Source organism: Urocampus carinirostris, chromosome 2, assembly GCF_059441175.1.
Source record: "Urocampus carinirostris isolate Australia breed hairy pipefish chromosome 2, RoL_Ucar_1.0, whole genome shotgun sequence".
NCBI lineage: Eukaryota > Metazoa > Chordata > Actinopteri > Syngnathiformes > Syngnathidae > Urocampus > Urocampus carinirostris.
The window spans coordinates 42605383-42625713 of NC_142350.1; the positions used below are offsets into that span (position 1 = coordinate 42605383).

Genomic DNA, 20331 nt, shown 5'->3' on the forward strand with positions numbered 1-20331 from the left:
TGCTATCTGACTCTTCGGTAGTGGCCATCTTGAATGGTCACACGAGCTGAAAACATGTGACCAAGGCAACTTGGAGAAGGGTTGAAAATGGCGCAGCTGAAAACTGCCTTAGGTGTGCTGCGGTGTTGGTGTTTTGCATCCAACGACTTTGACGGGGAATTAATGGGTCTGCAATAGGATGGCAAATAGGCCATGGTGTCCCCTTTCCCACAAGAAGTCAGGTGGTATAGGGTCCTGCACCCCTGCGACCCTTGTGAGAATGAGCAGTTTGGAAAACAAATGAATGGTTGATTGGATGAATAAAGGAATGAGCGTATTCGTGTATGAACGTTGGTGTGGGTGCATGCCCATGAGAAAGCTTTTTAGAAACTCATTGAATTCTAAACTTGTATGAATAAAATCTTTGGTGTGCATAAACATAGGGCAGGTTCTGGTACAGTTCCTGCCTATATGCTTTCTCAAAAAGTTTCCCTGTATACATTTAAAAAATATATTATTACATTGTATATTGAGCTCAATAATGACTGACACAAGTGTTTTACAAAATAGCAAAAATATCACTTGGGGAATATGATTGTTTTTATTTTATTTTAAATTTTGATGAATTTACATAAAAGGAGAGAAGATGCAGAATGGGTGACTGAGGGACCTTAAGTGTTTGAGTTTTTTAAAAGGTGCTGACTGTCAAAATGTACAAATGCAGTTCATTCTAAACCACGGGTCTCAAATTCAATTGACTTGGGGGCTGCTGCAGCTAGGGTCTAATTGAGGTTCCCACAAGAAAAGCTCTGACAAAACCACTCCACTGTTCTCAAATATATTTTGAGTGAGCTACACAAAACAAGATCCCAAAAATAAACAACATTAAGAATTAAGGGGCAGGTACGTTTGACATCGGTGAACTTTTTCTTTTTTAACTTTCCCAGAATTGCATCTTCACTACGCTAGGGAGCAGTGTAAAGCTGTGTTGGGCATAAGTGTTGGAAGGGCGCGAGAGTATTTTTTTCGTGAATAATTGAGAAGCACTGGCGTGGCAGCTGAAGTCATGGGATCAAATCCAACTACCAGCCTGTGTGGAGTTTGCAGGTTCTCCCCGTGCTTGCATGGATTTCCTCCCACATTCCAAAAACATTCATGTCAGGTTAATTGACCCGTCTAAATTGTCCCTAGGTGTAAATGAGCAAGTGAGCTGTCTGTCTCTGCATACCCTGCAACTGGCTGGCAACCAGTTCAGGGTGTCCCCTCTCCACTGGCTGGAGATAGCTGGGATGGGCTCCAGCACCCCCGCGACCTTACTGAGGATAAGCGGTGTATGGATGGTGTAGGGCAACTTGGTATCACATGACACCCGAAGGTTTTGTACTGGGCCAGCATGGTTTAACTTTAAAGAGCGACTAACACTCTTAGCGCCGATGTTTGCGCGTTAGTAGTTACCCAAAGCTTTACGCTTGATTGGTCACCTAAATCTCAAACTCAATTGGAATTTAAATGGCTGCCTTGTTGATGGTATGAATGATCAGCTGATATGTTTTAATGTACTCCATTGGCAATTGACTGGATAAGAACCCTTAGATAATATCGACAATTGCTAAGGATGCTATTGGATCTCGAGGTGCACCCCAACTTCTAAGAAAAACAACTTTAATACAATTTCAGCTTTATTATTACTGAAGAGTGATGGATGATCCAGCTAGTATGGCTTCCAAACACTTCTACAGATTTTATGTTTTTTAATGACATATTAGGCAGCACGGCGGCGCAGTGGTTAGCGCATGTGCGGCACAGTTCATGTCTTGGGAATCTCCTGCGTGGGTTCAAATCCAGCTCCAGACTTTCTGTGCGGAGTTTGTATGTTCTCCCCGTGCTTGCGTGGGGTTCCTCCGGGCACTCCGGTTTCCTCCCACATTCCCAAAACATGCATTTCAGGTGAATTGCCCGGTCCAAATTGTCCCTAGGTGAGAATGAGCGAGTCCCCGTGTGCCCTGCGATTGGCTGGCAACCAGTTCAGGGTGTCCCCTGCCTACAGCCTGGTGATGGCTGAGATGGGCTCCAGACCCCCCGCGACCCTAATTAGGATAAGCGGTACGGCTAATGAGATGACATATTAATCATAATTATGTAACATTATGCACCAAGTTAATTACTTTAAAAAATGTATTATGCTCTTATATTATAATATTATAAAATAATATTGCTTCGACATACATTAAACTTTTACCAAATTTAAACTTTCAATTTGTTTCTACCAAGCAAACAACACAGAGATGACGCCACTCATATTGACCATTGAGAGAGAAAGAGAGAAAGAAACAGAGACAGAGAAAGAGAAAATGAGAGAAAAATGGAAAAAACAACAGAGACCCCCCCAAAAAAATAGAGAAAAATAGAGTCGGAGAAAGGTAAAGTGCGAAAGAGTAAAAGAGTGAAAGAAGAACAGAGAAAAGTGAAAGAGTGAAAGAGAGAAATACAAAAGGAGAATAGGAGAAAAAGAAAAAGATTGAAAAGGAGAGGGAGAATAAAAAATCGATCACAACCTACAATTCATTTAGATAGAACATGTAAAAATGATGTCTATTGGCGAATTGATCATGTTAATTTTAACATTGCCCTGATTAAGGGTTAGCATCACGGCGTGCATTTCAAATGGTAAATGTCGCCACCTCTTGGACATGAATGTAAACGTTACTTTTCATTTACAAAAATGTAGTAAAGTGATTGCGAGGGCCTGGGCCCCTAAGTGTGTCTTCGTGTTGATTTTTTTGGGCACAAATGTATTTATATGTCTTCTCAGAGTTTAACCTCCATTATACAGAGTTCTGCTTTAGGGTTTCTATTTTTAACACTCTTTCACCAGTTTATACATACATATTTTGAGGGAACGGTTGAAATATTTTCTTGGATTTCATCCTCCATTCTGACTGCTGTGGGCCCTTCCATTAATTTTCCATCCGCTTGTTCTCATTTGGGTTGCAGGGGTCCTGTAGCCCATCCCAGCTGTCTTTGGGCAGTGGACAAGGAGCACCAGTGGTTACCAGCCAGTCACAGGGCACACTGAAATGGACAAACATTCACATGCTCTCTCATACTTAGGGACAATTTGGATTGCTATGCATGTTCCTGGGACATGGGATGCGTGGAGAAGATCACCCAGACACAATGACCCTTTTCAAACTCCACACAGGGAGGCTGGCAGCTTAAATTGAACCTGAGACTTCTGTACTTGAAGACATATGTGCTAATCTGTGATCCACCATGCCACACTGAGCCCCTTCATCTTTTGTTATGGCATCGTTTCTGCCAATACTACAGGATGGACATTACGCATGGTTAAGCAAATAGGGTTGCACAATACATCTAAAATAATTGCCATCAAGTCAAGTCATGTTTATTTGTATAGCCCTTAATTAAAAAGAGTCTGCACAGATAGAAGACTATTGCAAACTATTATTATAGACTATTAACCTACATGAGGGCAAATGATACACATATTATCAACATAAACTATAGGTTATTTATATGCTATAGAATAGAAGTGTGTTTTAAGCTTAGATTTAAACATTTCCACTGAGGTTGCAGATCGAATCTCAGGGGGAAGAGCATTCCACAGCACGGGGGCCCGGATACACTATAGGCTATCCCATGCAACAAGGACACGGTGAAGTCAAGGCATTACATTTATTTGTATGCTTTTATGAGAATTTAAGTCAGAAACGTAAGAACCAAATGTTTGTGCCTTGCCGTCAAATCATGATTTTTGAGGGTAGTTAATTAGGCCAATGCATCAGACAAGACAATTTTGCTGCATAGGATTTTTGAAATTGAATTGAATAATAAGCAAAAATACGTGATCAATTATATAGACGTGCATTTTTAAAATTTGCATGTGTTTTACATAACATGAGCCTCACCCAGAGTGAGCTGACATGGTATTCCACCATCTTGCTCCCAAAGAGTAGCCCCAAAAACGCAAAACTTTGTGAAAGGCCGGGCCAAAAAAATGAGAAGAAAGATGGTGCATATTGGTCACTTTGAGTATCTCTAGTTTGTATTCTTTTTTGTGATTTTTAGCAAACGTTTCCCTTGCACTACACCAGACCTGGGCACTCCGGTCCTGGAGGGCCGTATGTTCTGCATGATTTTTGAGGTTTCTCTGATCCAATACAGGTGATTCCATCACCAGTATCGTTAACGAGCACTTGCTAGCTTGCTAACGAGGTTATAATTTGTATCACCTGAGTTAAAGAAGAGCAAACTTCAAAATCTGGCAGGACGTATGGCCCTCCAGGGCCGGAGTGCCCAGGTCTGCACTACACTATACAGCGACATCTAGTGGTCAAATATTACACAGTGTACCTTTAATGCAACATGAGCACTTCAACGATGGTAAGGAATGATCAACTGTTTGAGTTCCATTTTACTATAGAGAAAAATGATTTGATTCGGTGCTTGGTGCTTTCAGGAAAAAAAAACGGCAATTAATCATGCAAGCGAATGAAGCTATAATGAATTCGATTATTAGAAACTAACAGTATTGTGCAAAACAGAGTGTTGCGAGAGCTGATCCAGCTCCTTGTCCTACCCACTCCTATATTCCAACTCTAATTTACCCAACTTTTATTTGTACAGACTCGCATTTTTTGGGGGAAAGAACTTGGCATGGACATTATTGAGTGGTTATCTGTGTGACAAATGATGAAAAAACAAACTATAAAATAAGAGATGAAATATACGAATAGAATACCGTATGTAACAATAAGGCGCTTTGACTTTATGTTGCATATGTGTATTTTTTGCCCTCATGCAGGTTTTAGATGAGGGGATGGTGTCATAATAGTCTGTAGTTTACAATAGTCTTTGATCTGTGCAGCCCTTTGAGACTCTTTGTGATTAAGGGCTATACAAATAAACATGACTTGACTTATAAAGAATTAAATAAAAGAACACTGTTGTTCCTTAAATTGCAACACATTAATATGAAGATCAAATTCCACCAACAAATTCAGAAATAGTTTGAAAACAGGGCTGTCTTTTCAGCTCCAAAATACTGCCGCAGCTAATGTTTATAAATGAAAACACATAAATTAACGGTGTTACGCGCCTCGACCGAGACATACCTAATTGGTATAATGGCGGCGCCCTCTGGCTGCGGCTGCATCGACTCGCTACAACGGGTCAGGTGTATCGACATTTCGTTCTGTGTACATTGTTACAAAGAATGACAATACAAAGGAAATTATTATTATTATTATTAAGATCGATCCAGTTAATTGTTGAAATTGCACGCAATCATATTTTAATTCCAGAAGAGGGTGCTGTTTACACAGCAACACAGATCGACAGTTTGGGTACGGTGCCACAGACATTTTGACCTCATCCGACTTCATGAAACGTTAGTTGCTCGCGTTGTTTTAGTTTAGCCATTTAGCCATTAATGCATCAAATACAAACGGGATACGTAAATATGGGCAGTGTTTAACTTTACCTCCCACTTTCACAGCATCACTCTCCAACACATTTATTCTAAATATTCTCACTATCCTAATTTTCTTTTATTTTATTTTTTCTTAAAAATATTTGACTACGTGTTTATCCTGGATGGTCATATATAATCTAAATGTAAACAATGACAATTCTAATTGTTTTTTCAAACTCTTAGTTTCTTAGTTAACAATGAGAAGATGTGGGTCCGCTTGCCCTCATGGTAAATAGTCTGCATTTATATAGCGCTTTTCAAGTCACTGAAGACCTCCCAAAGCACCTTACAATGTGCTTCACACTTACCCATACGATACTCATGTACCAATCGCAACGACAGCCATGCAAGGAAGGCGCCTGCCTGCTCATCGGGGGAATTAGGGGTTCATTGTCCTGCCCAAGGACACATCGATGTCTAATTCAAAGGAGCCAGGAATTGAACTTGCAATCTTTCTGTCCAATGACGAGCGCTCTGCTGCCCCTTCTTTTGAGCTTCTTTCGCTAATTCTTATGATTCCAGAAGTCATGGGTCAGTAATTCTGGTAAGCCGATTCTTGGGAAAGGGGAAAAGAAACATAAATCAATACAAATACATGTACAATTTGTCGAAGTGAAACTTAAATCACAGGATTCAATGCATATGAATTTTAACCTCTTATCAGGCTTTTTGTTGAGTAAACGTTTCAGAAGATTTTGGAAATCTTGACTCGGAGTAGAAGTTAGACACTCTGTATCCAAGAGAAAACAGTGAGAAGTAAAAAAACAGAATAGGACAAAAAAAAAACACACACAAAATGTATAATAAAAAACGTGATTTTTCACGTGATTAACATGTTTTTAAAGTGAGTGGATTTACCTTTCTGCGTCAGAGACGATGGTTCCTTATACAAAATCATTTCTTTGAGTTCATTGTAGGAACTAGAGTAGAATGGTGGTTTACCTAAGAACAATAATAATATAAGAATATACTATTGACACTTGTGATTAAGGGCTATATAAATAAACATAACTCGACATAACCAGATGTGACTCTCACTGGATGAAGGCTACCCATGTTGGAAAGAAACAATTAATTGACCAAAATAAAGCAGGTCAAAACGGTCAATGTGGAGATGACTAAAAACATAAACCCTAACATCGTGAGATTAATTTCCCAGAATCTAAAACATAGAACTGTAATCTGAATATGATACAATTAGACATTTGTGAGCAATACTTCATTGGAAATACTGATGTGCCAAAAACAGTTTAGATATAATAATCCTAATACCATATAAAGATTCCAGCATAAAAAATTAAAAAATTACAATTTTACAATTTAATAATTTAGAAGGCAATTAAAATTAGTCGTCATTAGTCGTAAATTTTCAAACATGCAAAATGTCAGGAAAATAGTACATGGGTTTTTTTCATAAATCAATATATTTCATCTTTATTTTCCAATCATTTTCCGAGATAATGCCTGTCTCGTCTTTGTTATCCTGAGCTGTGTCGTCATCGGAGAATACCAAGCACCCTTACAAACCAGTCACCATATTGTTTTATCTGTTAATTAGTCAAAGGGGTTATGCGTGTTTTAGGCAAGGTTTTAGTAGTTTTTGTGGTGAATGCCTAGGCGTTGTGTCGCAGGTGAGTGCAGCAATTGTACAACAAATGGTAAGCAGCCAGAATGGGGCGAACTGGCAAAAAGACACACAGAGTTAACGGGGGCTAACAGGGACCATCAACAAAAGGCGGCTGCAGCACTGGGGGAAAAAACGCGAGGCTGGCAGACATAAAACATGCGGTGAGCGGCCAAACTAACCAGGAACCAACATTGAAAAGCGGCAACAGCTACAGAAAAAAACACGAAGCCGGATGAAAGTGAACCGAAGGACACAGCATAAACAGGGCTAAAGCAACACTCGGTGGGCAGCCGACGACCACCAACGGGAAGCCAACAAAACAGGAAGGCCCTCAGCAGCCCCGGCGCGACAGGGAGCTAGCCGGACAAAATATTCACGCAATGAAAAACACAAACAAAAAGCCACAATCGCCCACTTCCAACCAGAAATGAGCGGTATGGGATCGCTGTTCACTACAACCGCTGTTTCAGAGCTCGCCTTACATGTAGCGTAAATGGGATTGTCCATTTTGAAAGTGTTGTGTTCATTCAATGACCTCATTGCTCTAAAAAAACCAACACAGATGGGTCAACTTTGAGACTAAATTTCTCCATGCCCTCAGCGTGTCAAATATTTTGCAACACACTTGTATAATTGTGGCAGGAAACACTACAGGTTCTGTGCCTAATTAAAAACCGAAAATCTGTAAAGAAATATCTTCAAGTAAAATTAAATGAAGAAGTCCTATAAGAATATACATTTTCATTTTTTGACACATAAAAAATGGCAAAATATAAATAATTATTTTCCAAAATGCACTGTATTTTCAGAGTGCAATTCAAGATAGGCTCCTAATCATTGGGTACTCACCGGTGTACATGTAGTGCAGAATACAACCAAGAGCCCAGAGATCAGAGCTTACAGTGTTTTCGAACTCCTGGATTGTCTCTGGAGCCATGTAAATTGGTGAGCCTGTAAACAACAATAGTTAGTGCCAGAAAGAGAGGAAACAACATTAAATGTACCTATTAATCTCCAAATAATCAGAAAAAAAGATTAAACGAAGCCCTCAATTAAAAAAATAACTACCCATCATGGGTATCATGGTCATCATTACTGATCAGTCACAGTGTTTCCCATATATAGAAATCTGTTGGGCCGCCAGCGTTTAATTCGTCCCACCAGAGTCTCATAACATCGTATTATTAAGAAATAAAATTATATTTTCAAAATAAATATAGATGTGAAGTTGATCAAATTAGTTTAAGATTTCTGATCATATCAAAGATCGCAAACACCATGATGTGTATTTGTGCTTTGTATCTCTGTCAGTCAGAAGAATTATTGGCCAGTCAGCCCTTCCCAACGTGCTAAAGCACGCACTTTTACTGAGACTGAACACATGTCACTTGATCAATTCGTATTCTGCAATTCAAGTGAAACAAACGGGCAAGGACGTAAAGGCAACTAACCTTGAAACCTTTTCTTGATCTCTTGGTTTTTCATGTAATTTTTTCTTTTTCCCGTTTCTTCGAAAGTAGAACACAATAAAATGATATTTTCAAATGTGTCCGTCTCAAACTTGGAGTAACAGAAATTACACAATTTTAAAATGCCACTAGTATCCAGAAGGATCTGTTGGGTGAAAGATACATATGCTATAGTAATCATAAAACATAGATCATAATGTAAATATGATGATATTGGGAAGTATATACTCATGGCCAGACCTTAGTCGGTGTCAAGTCTGAGAAAATGATTCCCAGTTTATGTATGTGTTCCAGTCCTTTGACCAAGTCCCACCCAAACTTTCTCACAACATCTTCTGGCAGAAACCCATCTCGAATGATCACGGACTCCAATGTACCACCTTAAACATTCAAGACAAAGTGGACAGTAGATGTTAAAGGAAGACAGCAAGGTTTTACCAGAAAGAGACAATAATGCCATGGACACACGATAAGCGAAATATTGTGTCGTACGAGTGTAATTGTTGGGTGCTTGAATGGCTTTTGTTCTTGAATGACAAAGAGAAGAGGTGGGGCACCCGCTTCCTGTCAATACAACAAAGATACAAACTAGCCAGAGGCGTGTTCAGGAGAGTGAGTGATTGCTATCGCGAGCTATCGCTAGCTTCTGAACGGCCAGTGATTATTGAGCGCTCGCGTGCCCGAGTAATCACGGGAGAAAGACCGCTTACTTTGATTTCCAACATGGCGTCGACAGTGCAGAAGATGGAGGATCTCACCCTGACGAGTGCTGTTGGCGATGTAATATATCGTCTTACATTGCCTGGTAATTTTTGTGAACAATGCAAGACAGGTATGACCCTTCCACTGCGTTTAGGATAACCTTAACTGTGTCAATATGCGAACTGTCGCTCATATCAGCCAACTCGCTCAAAGCAAGCTGTAGAACGAAATCCATTGTACTGTCGTCGGCCATTTTGGATCAGTAAGGCAATCACAGTGAGCGATTACAACCGTTCAGCAGTGCGCGGCAAGCGATTAACAAGAGACTACATGTCTGATCACTCTCCTGAACACGCCTCAGGTAACTCTTGGGAAGGGCTTTAGTGCTTCGTGTTGGCGGTGCTTTTTTTTACAGTACTAACTTGTTTTCTACTTCAAATAGAACAAACATGGTGGTGGGTGATATCATATTCTTCACAAGGGTAACAGAAATGACTGAGCCCATCCAGTAGAATTAAGGAAGTGAGCAGGGAACACTGGTTGCCAGTTATTCACAGGGCACACAGACAGCCAACAATTCACATAAGCGTAAACTCCAGACTACAGACGACACCGGGATAAAAGCTACATGCTCAAACTTAACAACGAAACTCAATACAGTCTTTGTGGGTGGTATCGTCTCCTTTTTTAAACCACGTTGACTTCCCTTTAACGTGAAGCCCTAAGTGCCCCGATCGCATTTGGTGTGTCCGTGGCAGAAGGCTCAATCCCATCACTCCCCTTTCGTCTCAATTATATTGTTTATTCTAACAAAGCGCATCCACGAGGAGGGTACGAAATTCGACCCTCTTGAAAATGTTGAAGGTAGAGAAGTGAGGGACATCAGCCCCTTTTCACTGACTCATGAGGAAACACCTTAGCTTCTCCCAGGCGTTACTGACGGACTTGAAGCAATTGTGGGGGACAGTCCTTGTCTGTTTCATTTGCACTACAGTTTATTCACTGTAACCTGCCACGATTTTACTGTTTTGAAGTCAGTGCAATAGAATAGGAAAGAAATAGAAAATATATTAATGAACAATTGTCCCATATCTTAAGCCACAACAAACACAGCTCAAAGTGATACCGTGCTAAGAAGGGAGTATGTTTCTAACCCGTAGAGCAATAGTTCCTGTGCCCTCAACAATGAAAAGAAAGTGGTAAAAGAAATATACACAAGACTATGTAGGTTGATGAAAAAGGAAAGAATGGGATTGAGCCTAGATATGAAAATAATTGCAGTTAAACAATGTTCAACAATCATTAAAAACAATATGTGAGAACTATTTTCCCTGAAGACCGCAACTGACCTGTGCAGAGCTCCAGAACAAGCCATAAGTGTTTTCTGGTTTCGTACCATTCATAAAAGCGTACAATATTAGGATGATCTAGATCTCGGCATACACGGACCTAAAAAGCAATAAAAGACAATGCCATTCCATTACAATAATCCAAGACCTTTTGCACAGTGTATTTGTTCTCATAAAACAATTATGAGCAAACTGAAATATAAATATAAAATGCAAGATTTCCTTCATGGGAAGCATAAATTGTTCAAAAATGTTAACTATTGATATAACGAACGAAAACTTATATTTTGATTGATCCAGTCTCTGTTCCACTCATCCTTTATAGCAAACCGTACTTATCGAAACCCCAGTGTGAACGAAGAGTACAAATTACTGTGTTGACCGCCCACAGACATCTAATGCTAGATAATTGGGTTAAAGTTTTTCCTTTGTGAGCGATGTAGGACAAGCAGAATAAACAGATAAGGGATATGGTTTGGGGCATGTTTAGAATGGAGGTAGTGAGCTGTGGAGAAAAATTAAAGCAACATTGAAATCATGTTGGCACCAGTGTTCTTTTTCCCTTGGCTGTTTATAAATCTGAGAGGATAATGACATTAATTTTCGTATTTTTTAGTACATCAGCAGTCTTGTTGAATTGGCTGGCGTAAGCTCTCCAATTTACAGGGTCTAAGTCACTGCTGTAGGTAGAAAGATCCTCTGTGGCAAGGCTCCTCCACTTGTGGGTGACACCTGCATGCTCTTTGGATGTTGTAGGACTGACTACCCTGATTTGCATTCACTCTTTCATTGATTGTTCATCTACCTTTCCTCACAAGAGTAACAGAGGTGCTGGAGCCCATTCCAGTCGAATTCAAGAAGTGAACAAGGAACACCCTGGACAGGTTGCCAGCTTTTGACAGGACACACGGACAGGGAACAATTTCCTTAAGTACCGTAAATTCCAAACTATAGAGCGCACCTGAATAAAAGCTACGTGCTCAAACTCAAGAACAAAACTCAACATTATCTTTTTTCAGGCCGCACAGGATTTTAAGCTGCAGGCTAAACAGCCATAAAACAGAACTAATTTGCGTCAATTTCTTACAACACACACAGCACACTTGGCGCCACCACATCCAGAATTTGGCGTCAACACCTTTGGGCTGGAGAACGCAAACAGCGCACTACTGACGTCGTTTTCAACTGCTTTGATGTCACTTTTCTTCCTACTTGTTAACGACACGTGTTTTCCAATCAGGTGACTATTTAAGATGGCGATTACAAAGACGAGCACATATTTACTACTGCGCCAAAATGAAAAAATGCGAATGAGGGCTGCGTTGCGAAATATGTAAGCCTTAAATTTCCAGACAAGAGCAAATGAGCAACCATACTGTTGAGAATAGTGCCAGATTGCATGGCAGACCTGTTTTTTTTGTGCTGTTGTCATTGCTTGACATAGTGACGGACCAAATTGCATTCGCTTGTCACCGTTTCTTGAGGATTAAAGAAAACTGAGGTGTGGTGTTTTAGATGGATAACTTTCACTGCTGTTCAATTGGAATGTATAAATTCATGACTTCATGTGTGGGTGAAAAAGTTTAAATATCGTGAGTACGTTGTTATTGTCATATATAATTTATGTTAGCAAAAACATGCCCTTATTTCTCTCAAAGGGCGTCAAAAATGTTTCCAGACGTCACCGCGGTGTTTTGTATTTAGAGTGCATGCATTTTGCGAAGGACAAGCTGGCTGCTTTCCTCAGTGCCGCCACAAAAGAAAAGAATAAGCCACACCGTATTTAAAGGTATTAAAATTTTAAATTTGCTCACACCTTCTTTTTGCTTAAGTCATTTTTGCAACCTCTGTCAAGCTGCTTGTGTGACACGTGTCTTTACTTATGTGCACTTCTTAGACGCACTCGAATTTTCATCTTTTTTGGGGTGTGGGTTGGTGTTTGGACCGTATTTGAAACAGGCATGTCCTTACTTTCACCTGGTTCATAACCACACAAGAAGAAAACTGCGGGGACATGAAATCACTCTCTTCTCCTCCCTGTTTCATGCTTTTTAATGTGTTGCCAGTCATGAAAAGCTCGGCTAAAAGTAGGATAAAGGCAGATAGATTTTTGTTTTAAAGGCTCTTTGAACTCAGTTGGCCATTGTTAACACATAATTAATAGACAAAATATTTTACTTTCTACTACCTCAAACGACGCACCCCACCTTTAAAGCTGCAGTGTTTAATAAATAGCGAAAAAAAGCTGCTTGTCCAGAATTTACAGGAATCATACCGATGCACAATTTGGATTGACAAATCAATCCATCGTGTATGTTCTTGCAATGTGGGAAACACAGGAGTGCCTGGAGAAAAAACCCGAGTTATACGGAGAACAAGCAAACTACACACAGGTAGGCATGTAACTGGAAACTCATAACCTCCGAACCAAGAAACATATTCACAGCAGCCTTATCTTTGCAGGGTACTGGTTTAGTGGCCTTAGAAATGAGGTGCATTACATTAGGGTGCCTCATAAATACATCCGAGAGATGACCGAGTAGAAGAGTGAAAGCTGAAGAGTGTATTTTAACTAGTACTGGAAATCCCTACCGAGGGGCAAGAAGCTGACACTGCCCAAAACTTTTTCAACAAGGCTAATGCCCCTGTTCCCATGATCTGGATCAAAATAAGTGATACAGAATTGAGTTAAATCATATTTTTTTGTAAAGTCTAACTGGCTGGCAACCAGTTCAGGGTGTCCCCTGCCCACTGCCCGGATATAGCTGGGATGGTCTCCAGCACCCCCGCGACCCTACTGAGGATAAGCGGTACAGATAATGGATGGATGGATAACCTAAGGTGAAATGAGAAACCTTGAGAAAAGACTGCTCATGTGATAACCCTCCTTCCAGGATTTGTTTGAAAATTAATCAATCCATTGTCTTTTTCAATACACGAGAACTTGTCATTTGAACAGGACCATTAAAAGCTATTTCAAATCATCTGACTAGCTGTTGAGAGTATAAATCAAATACGTAGTAAGACAATAAAATTGACCAACGTGATTGGTGATTTCGAGCCTTTTGGCTTTATCACTGCATTTCAGGGCCACGTAGTTCAGACAGCCCGTTCTCCTTCCTTTATAAACAACAGACATAGCGTCTCTTCCAAGCTCCTCATAGACGTTGATGTTCTCCATCTGCAATTAAATAAAATGAATTTAGGTAAACATAAATATATTTATATTTACATATATTTAGAGACAAACACAAGGTATTAATCATACAGTTAATAACTGATGATTGCCGATTAGTTATTGGTCTATCTAAATGCCGTGACTTGTTCTCAAAAACTGCTCTGAACATTGACAAATGTAATATCACCCAGAGTGACTCAGTCAAAAATTTAGGTGTCATATTTGACCCCGATCTGTCCTTTCAAACACATTAAGAATATTACTAAAACAGCTTTTTTCCATCTTTGCAACATTTCTGAAATTCGCCCTCTGCTGTCTGAGTCGGATGCGGAGATTATAGATCATGCGTTTGTTACCTCCCGTCTCGATTATTGTAATGCACTACTCTCCGGTCTCCCGAAGTCCAAAATCAAGAGCCTTCAGCTGGTACAAAATGCTGCAGCGAGGCTTTTAATCAAGACAAGAAAGTTTGATCACATTACCCCGATTTTAGCTAACCTGCATTGGCTCCCTGTTAGCTTAAGATGTGATTTGAAGGTTCTGTTGGTAGTATACAAATTCATGCAAGGACTTGCTCCCTCATATCTCTCAGATTTAATTTCCCCCTATGTTCCGCTCCGGAGCCTTCGCTCTGGAAATGCTGGTCTACTAGTGATCCCAAGAGCCAAGAAGAGATCCGCAGGGTCGAGAGCGTTCTCCATTCAGGCCCCGGTGCTGTGGAATGCTCTTCCCCCTTAGATTTGATCTACTACCACAGTGGAAATGTTTAAATCCAAGCCTAAAACACACTTTAATGCTATAGCATATGAATAATCTATATTTTATGTTGACAATACCTGTGTATTATTTGCCCTCATGTAGGCTTTAGATCAGAGGATGGTGTCATAATAGTCTGTGGTTTGCAATAATCTGTGGTCTGTGCAGCCCTTTGAGACTCTTTGTGATTAAGGGCTATACAAATAAACATGACTTGACTTGACTACTGTATTGTACTCCCACAGTAGAATTGATTTTACAACACAATTGGGCATCTTCCAAACCAAGAAAATCATATTGTAAAATGTATAATGTTTAAAATGGCGTTTATAGTAGTGTTTAAGAGTGCAATTTTTAAGTGAAAGTGTTCCTTAAACAAAAATAAACCACGCACCAAATATGCTGTTACTGCATGGGATCAGCACATGGCGCTAATGTACTGTAAATTGCTAAGAAACGATCAGCATTGTCAAAACAAAAAAAGCATTGCATGATTATCAATACACCTGGATAATGTGTAGTTTAATTAATGTCACTTTGCCAGATGATGTGTCAAAATAGGTCTTATTATAACCCATAGGAGCAAAATCTTATGAAGTCATCACATATATTTTGTTTGACATTCCTGTTTTTTCCTGTAGGGAAAAGTCTTGCCATTATGATGAAATCAGTGGATGTAATTAAAACTTTGATAGGAAAACACTTGCCGAGTACGCAGTACACAACATAAGCATAGGTTTTTAGATACTTAAGCTATTGCAGGTACTGATGTACATCATATTTGTTACCTTAATCTGAATGCTAAGGGCTAGTATAAAACAGCAACACAACTTTTGCTGACATATTTTTGCGAGATGTCTTTAATTTGTCAAGTATTTTTTATTTTTACTTCTCTTTATGTTTCTGAAAGTCATAGTTAATTAATGGTATTTGATGTCAAATACAAATGTTATGGGATGCATTTCTATTGAAAAGTAGAAACTCTCACATCCTTATATTTAAGCCCCAGCATCTTTAGTTCACTCTGTTTGGAAATTTAAAGACCACATTCCTCCAAATTGGGTGTTTTTACAAATTTACATAACACACACATTTTGGTTTTGGAGAATAGACGTTGTTTAAAATACCCTTTCACTCTAAAATATTGATTCATGTGAGTGATATTGTGATTAAATCAACTCAGTAGGCCAACATTTTTTTTGAAGAATAAGAATGATAATCCTTTCACCAGAACATTTGGAACGAAATGTACAATAATAAACTATATTGGATGAAGATGTTTTATTGAAAATGACTTTGGCTCTGTAAAAAAAGAAAAAAAATACCCCTAGACAAATCTTTAACATAATCAACTATTTGTGTTGGCTGCTGAACCAACGGAATGGTAACCGCAGTACCGTTGTAGTAACTTTTTAAACGTCTCTCCTAAAGAAAGGACGCCCTGCTTTTTACAGTTTACAATACATTATGGAAGAAAAGCCTTCTACCTTTGAGATACAGCAGTCTTCTTGCACAGTAACTCCTCTTTGTGTAGTATGGACTAATTCCAACAGAACTAACTAAAAACTTTGATCTGACATCATAATGCATATAGATAAGAGTCGACCTAACTATCATTTAGAGTTGTTCGAATCGTGACATCGCACAAATGTTATGAAACATCTATGGTAGCAACTGGCCATTGTGAATTAATCCAGTTTCTCTCTTATTCAATCAAGCAGAGCACAATAATATTTTTGTCGCCTTTATACTTTGCATGTATCTGCAAAGAAAGATCAAATGTAATTTAAAAAAAATAGACCAGAACCATTTTTGTTTTCCCAACTTGTGTATATTTAAACTTAGAGCGTATAAGTAGAAGATATGCGAAATCTCGCGTTAAGCCTCGATTCTCGCGCGAGTTTGATCGCTGGGTACTCGCACCGCCTCAGTTGCACTTTAGTTCGTCCTTATTGAGAGTGGTGATAAGGTGCATACATTAGTTTTCTCAAATCTTCAATGTATATAATTGAATTTTATTTCGTTTATAGTCATTTCTGTAACTTTTTTCTGAAGTGAGCGTGTAAACTCTGTGTTTTCCCGGGCTGTTTCCTCATTAAGTTTAATGCTGCCAAACTTCGGTTACCCCCCCACAAGAGGAAAAGGTTTCAACACAGCGTGTTGTTTCTCTAGAAAAAGGTAAGACGATGCGTGTCAAATAATACTTTCTTTGGAACCTTCTATGTACTTCATTCAAATTAGAGAAAGTGAAAAATATTCCCATCTTCTCTTTACGGTTGTTACATCGTGGTAACGGATAGGTATATTACCGGTCTATTTATTAATCACGTATTTCTATGTCGTTGGTTACAACAGCTGGGGAACTTAATCTAATATTTTAATTTACAATTATCCCCATATATTTATATATATATATATATATATATATATATATATATATATATATATATATATATATATATATATATATATATATATATAATCTCATTAGCTACACCGCTTTATCCTCAGTAGGGTCGCGGGGGTGCTGGAGCCCATCCCAGCAATCATCGTGCCGTGGGCAGGGGACACCCTGAACCGGTTGCCAGCCAATTGCAGGGCACACAGGGACTGACAACTCACTCGCTCATTCACACCTAGGGACAATTTGGACTGGCCAATTCACCTGAAATGCATGTTTTTGGAATGTGGGAGGAAACCGGAGTGCCCGGAGGAAACCCACGCAAGCACGGGGAGAACATACAAACTCCACACAGGAGGTCTGGAGCTGGATTTGAACCCACGCAGGAGGTTCCCTAGACATGAACTGTGCCGCACACATGCGCTAACCACTGCGCCGCCGTACTGTCTCTCTCTCTCTCTCTCTCTCTCTCTCTCTCTCTCTCTCTCTCTCTCTCTCTCTCTCTCTCTCTCTCTCTCTCTCTCTCTCTCTCTCTCTCTCTCTCTCTCTCTCTCTCTCTCTCTCTCTCTCTCTGTCTCTATATACACAGTGTTGGGCGCTTTAGAGGAAATAAACTAACAAATTAGCTGCAGTTACTAGTTACTTCATTGAAAAAGTAACTGCATTACCATCCAGATTATTATTAAACAAAAGTTGTGTGTTACTCCGAAAGTAACTCTAGTTCTAAATTACCACATATACTCGCATTGAAGCCGATCCCCTAAAACTGCTTGAAATAGCCAAATAATAAAAGAAATAGAAGAGAAAATGGACACCATTTTGTGGAAGCAGTAAGCTGTCATATTGCTCAGCTTGTGCAATCTTAGAAACTTGCAGACTAACACAGTACGCCATATTCAACCATTCAAAGATTTCCTTTTCCGTTTCTGGGTAATATCCAAGATGTTTTCTTTTTTTTCTCATGGTGTGTGTGTGTGTGTGTGTGTGTGTGTCCTTTAACCACTAGGGTCGTAGGGGCACCATTTCCTGTGGTGTGTCTTGGGCAAGTCCAGCCTGGTGGCGCCTATCCCTCTCCAGGCCAACAATGATGCATTGCAAAAATAATTTCACAAATAAAACACCACAATTCAGCAATATTTACCACAAATTCTGTAGCCCATTGATTTTGTTGTTTCTGTATAAGCAGTGCCCCCTCCCCACACGCTCACTACCATTCACTACTGGTGACACACAACCAAATATGCGCATATTGATCCCCCGACTTCAGTATTTTATTCTATAGTTGTAAAGATGGCAGTTGGGAGAAATTTAGCCCTGAGGTACTCTGTGCTTGAGACTACGCCACCGTAACTGTATTTAGTTGGTAGATATAAACACACCCAACCTTCTCAGATGTTGACTTTAGCGTCATGGTGCTGGTGGAATGAAGGATACGTATTACTTTGAGACGTAACTGCCAAAGAACTGAAGACATTGTTATTCATGATAAGCTTTTAAAAAGTAGCACAGTAACACACCACGTTCTAACGACAGTTGGTTTAGAAAATTGTAATAAATACAAAACACAGTACTCTTTTCTGAAAAAAGTAATTGCGTTCCAGGAACTTGTTCCTTTGAAACGATTTACTCCCAACACTTTATACTGTATATCTATAGTATACTATGTAATGTGGTTTAACCATTTCTAACTCCCAGCAGTAGTGCAAAATATAAATATACACTAAAATATACAACAAACACAATTGTATTCAAATGATTTGCTCATTGAAAGGTTTTAAGCAACAAATGCACAAACAAATGAGAAAGTAACAGTACCCGCCCCACATGAAGTTAAGGGATGATTCATTTTGTTTGCTGTCAATATCATATGACCCGTTGAACATCTGTCACTATAGTCTCAGCTTTGGGTGCAAATACGAGAAGCAAGGGAAATTTATTGGAGCACACTGTGGCCTTTTTAGGGTTATGCTAACACAGCAATAAAAACAAATTTAATTACTTTTGCATTATTTTGCTCAATTCTGCAACCAAAAAAACAGTACAGCAGAATATATATTGTAACATACTGTGTGTAATGGTTTGTGTTAAGAAGGCTACAAAAAAGGGACTATAGGTTCTTTTCTGTTACTAGAGCTGAATTATAACATAGATCATGTCTCAAGTTATTTACATACAGCAAAATATTGTTAGTTGTATAATAACATTACTAACTTTTATTGTATTATAAAGGTGAATCATGATGTGTATAAAGTAATTTCAGGTATTTTTGGAGCATTCTCAGGCTGATCACAGTACAAGTGTGTCTGGTTTGTATCATCTTTTTAAAATCAACTCCCTGTGTTTATTTTAAGGAAGTTCCTTGTGTTTCAGAATACTGCCCATTGTCTTGAAACAAGAGTGTCAAATATATGTCTTCAAGGCAGTTAAAATTGTTATGTTTTTTTAACACCACTTAATTTTTAATATTTTGGGAGATAATAAAGCATGTAATCCAAACTAAGTAATATATGACCATGTAAGACATAGTTTTAATGAAATCAGTTCTTGTAGAGCAGAAGTAAATGGAAGGAGACCAAGAAGAAGGCCGTGATTGACGTGGATGGATGGTGTTATGAGTGCAGTGAAGGAAAGAGGTTTAAATCTAGTGGAAGCGAGAGCTCTTGTTGGTGATAGGAATGAGTGGAGAGTTGTTGTAAAAGGATAGTGGGAAGTTTGGACGCATTCTAAGGGGTGGGCCGGGCACCTGTATGATGCAGCAGGGGTAAACCAGTGAAAGCTGTCGGGCCCTGCTGTTGAACAAAAGAGTGTGTTGTGTCACCCTGACCCGAGTGACATGGTGGCTTTCTTGTGTCCTGTTTCATCTGGAGGGACGAAAGCATGAACAACTCAGGTGCTGAGGTGCCCATCTTGTTTGGGTGTTTAGGCATTTGGGTTGGCCATGGTCCAAAAATGTTTGTGTGTGTTTTTTTTTTTTTTTTCTTTTTTTTTCCCTTTTTATTTTCTTTGTTATTGTATGTTTTTGTCTTGCTGTCGGTCATCCCCCTCAAGGGGTATGACCAAGGTAGATAGATAGATAGTTCTTGTACCAACATGATATTGCATTTAGGATCATACCAACAGATATTGTACACGACAGCCACCCAAATAGGAAGAAAATCGCTTAATTTTAAGCATTTTCACCTTGTTTTTAAATTAAATCAAGACATCCTTACAATAAAATTCTTATAAACCGAGCGGGGAGCTTAAACTGATTTACCAACCACTAGCTAAAACAATTTTGCCTATTTTAAGTACAAATGTAATCTTTTTTACTAGTAAAATAAACAAAAAAGAAATTAAAATATCATAAACTTAGCAAAAAAATGCACTTGTATTA

The 20331-nt window shown here is 39.1% G+C and overlaps 2 protein-coding genes across 4 annotated transcripts in view; one reads left to right on the forward strand and one right to left on the reverse strand.

The window, feature by feature from the left end:
• Positions 1-2369: 2369 nt before the first annotated feature.
• On the reverse strand, positions 2370-16245 carry LOC148371935 (inactive serine/threonine-protein kinase ULK4-like). Its single transcript, XM_088326564.1, has 10 exons — positions 16042-16245; positions 13664-13801; positions 10621-10720; positions 8810-8949; positions 8552-8714; positions 7950-8051; positions 6332-6415; positions 6128-6203; positions 5782-6028; positions 2370-3051 (listed from the first exon to the last, which is right to left on the reverse strand). Exons 2-9 carry the CDS (start codon positions 13799-13801, stop codon positions 5977-5979), a joined length of 855 nt encoding a protein of 284 aa, XP_088182690.1. The 5' UTR covers positions 16042-16245; the 3' UTR covers positions 2370-3051; positions 5782-5976.
• A 275-nt stretch (positions 16246-16520) lies between these two features.
• Positions 16521-20331, forward strand: part of trak1a (trafficking protein, kinesin binding 1a) — a 73241-nt gene continuing 69430 nt past the window's right edge. For all 3 annotated transcript variants that reach the window (XM_088326563.1, XM_088326559.1, XM_088326561.1), the window contains exon 1: positions 16521-16732. The gene's annotated coding sequence lies outside the window, so the exon portion shown is untranslated. The remainder of the gene's footprint in view (positions 16733-20331) is intronic.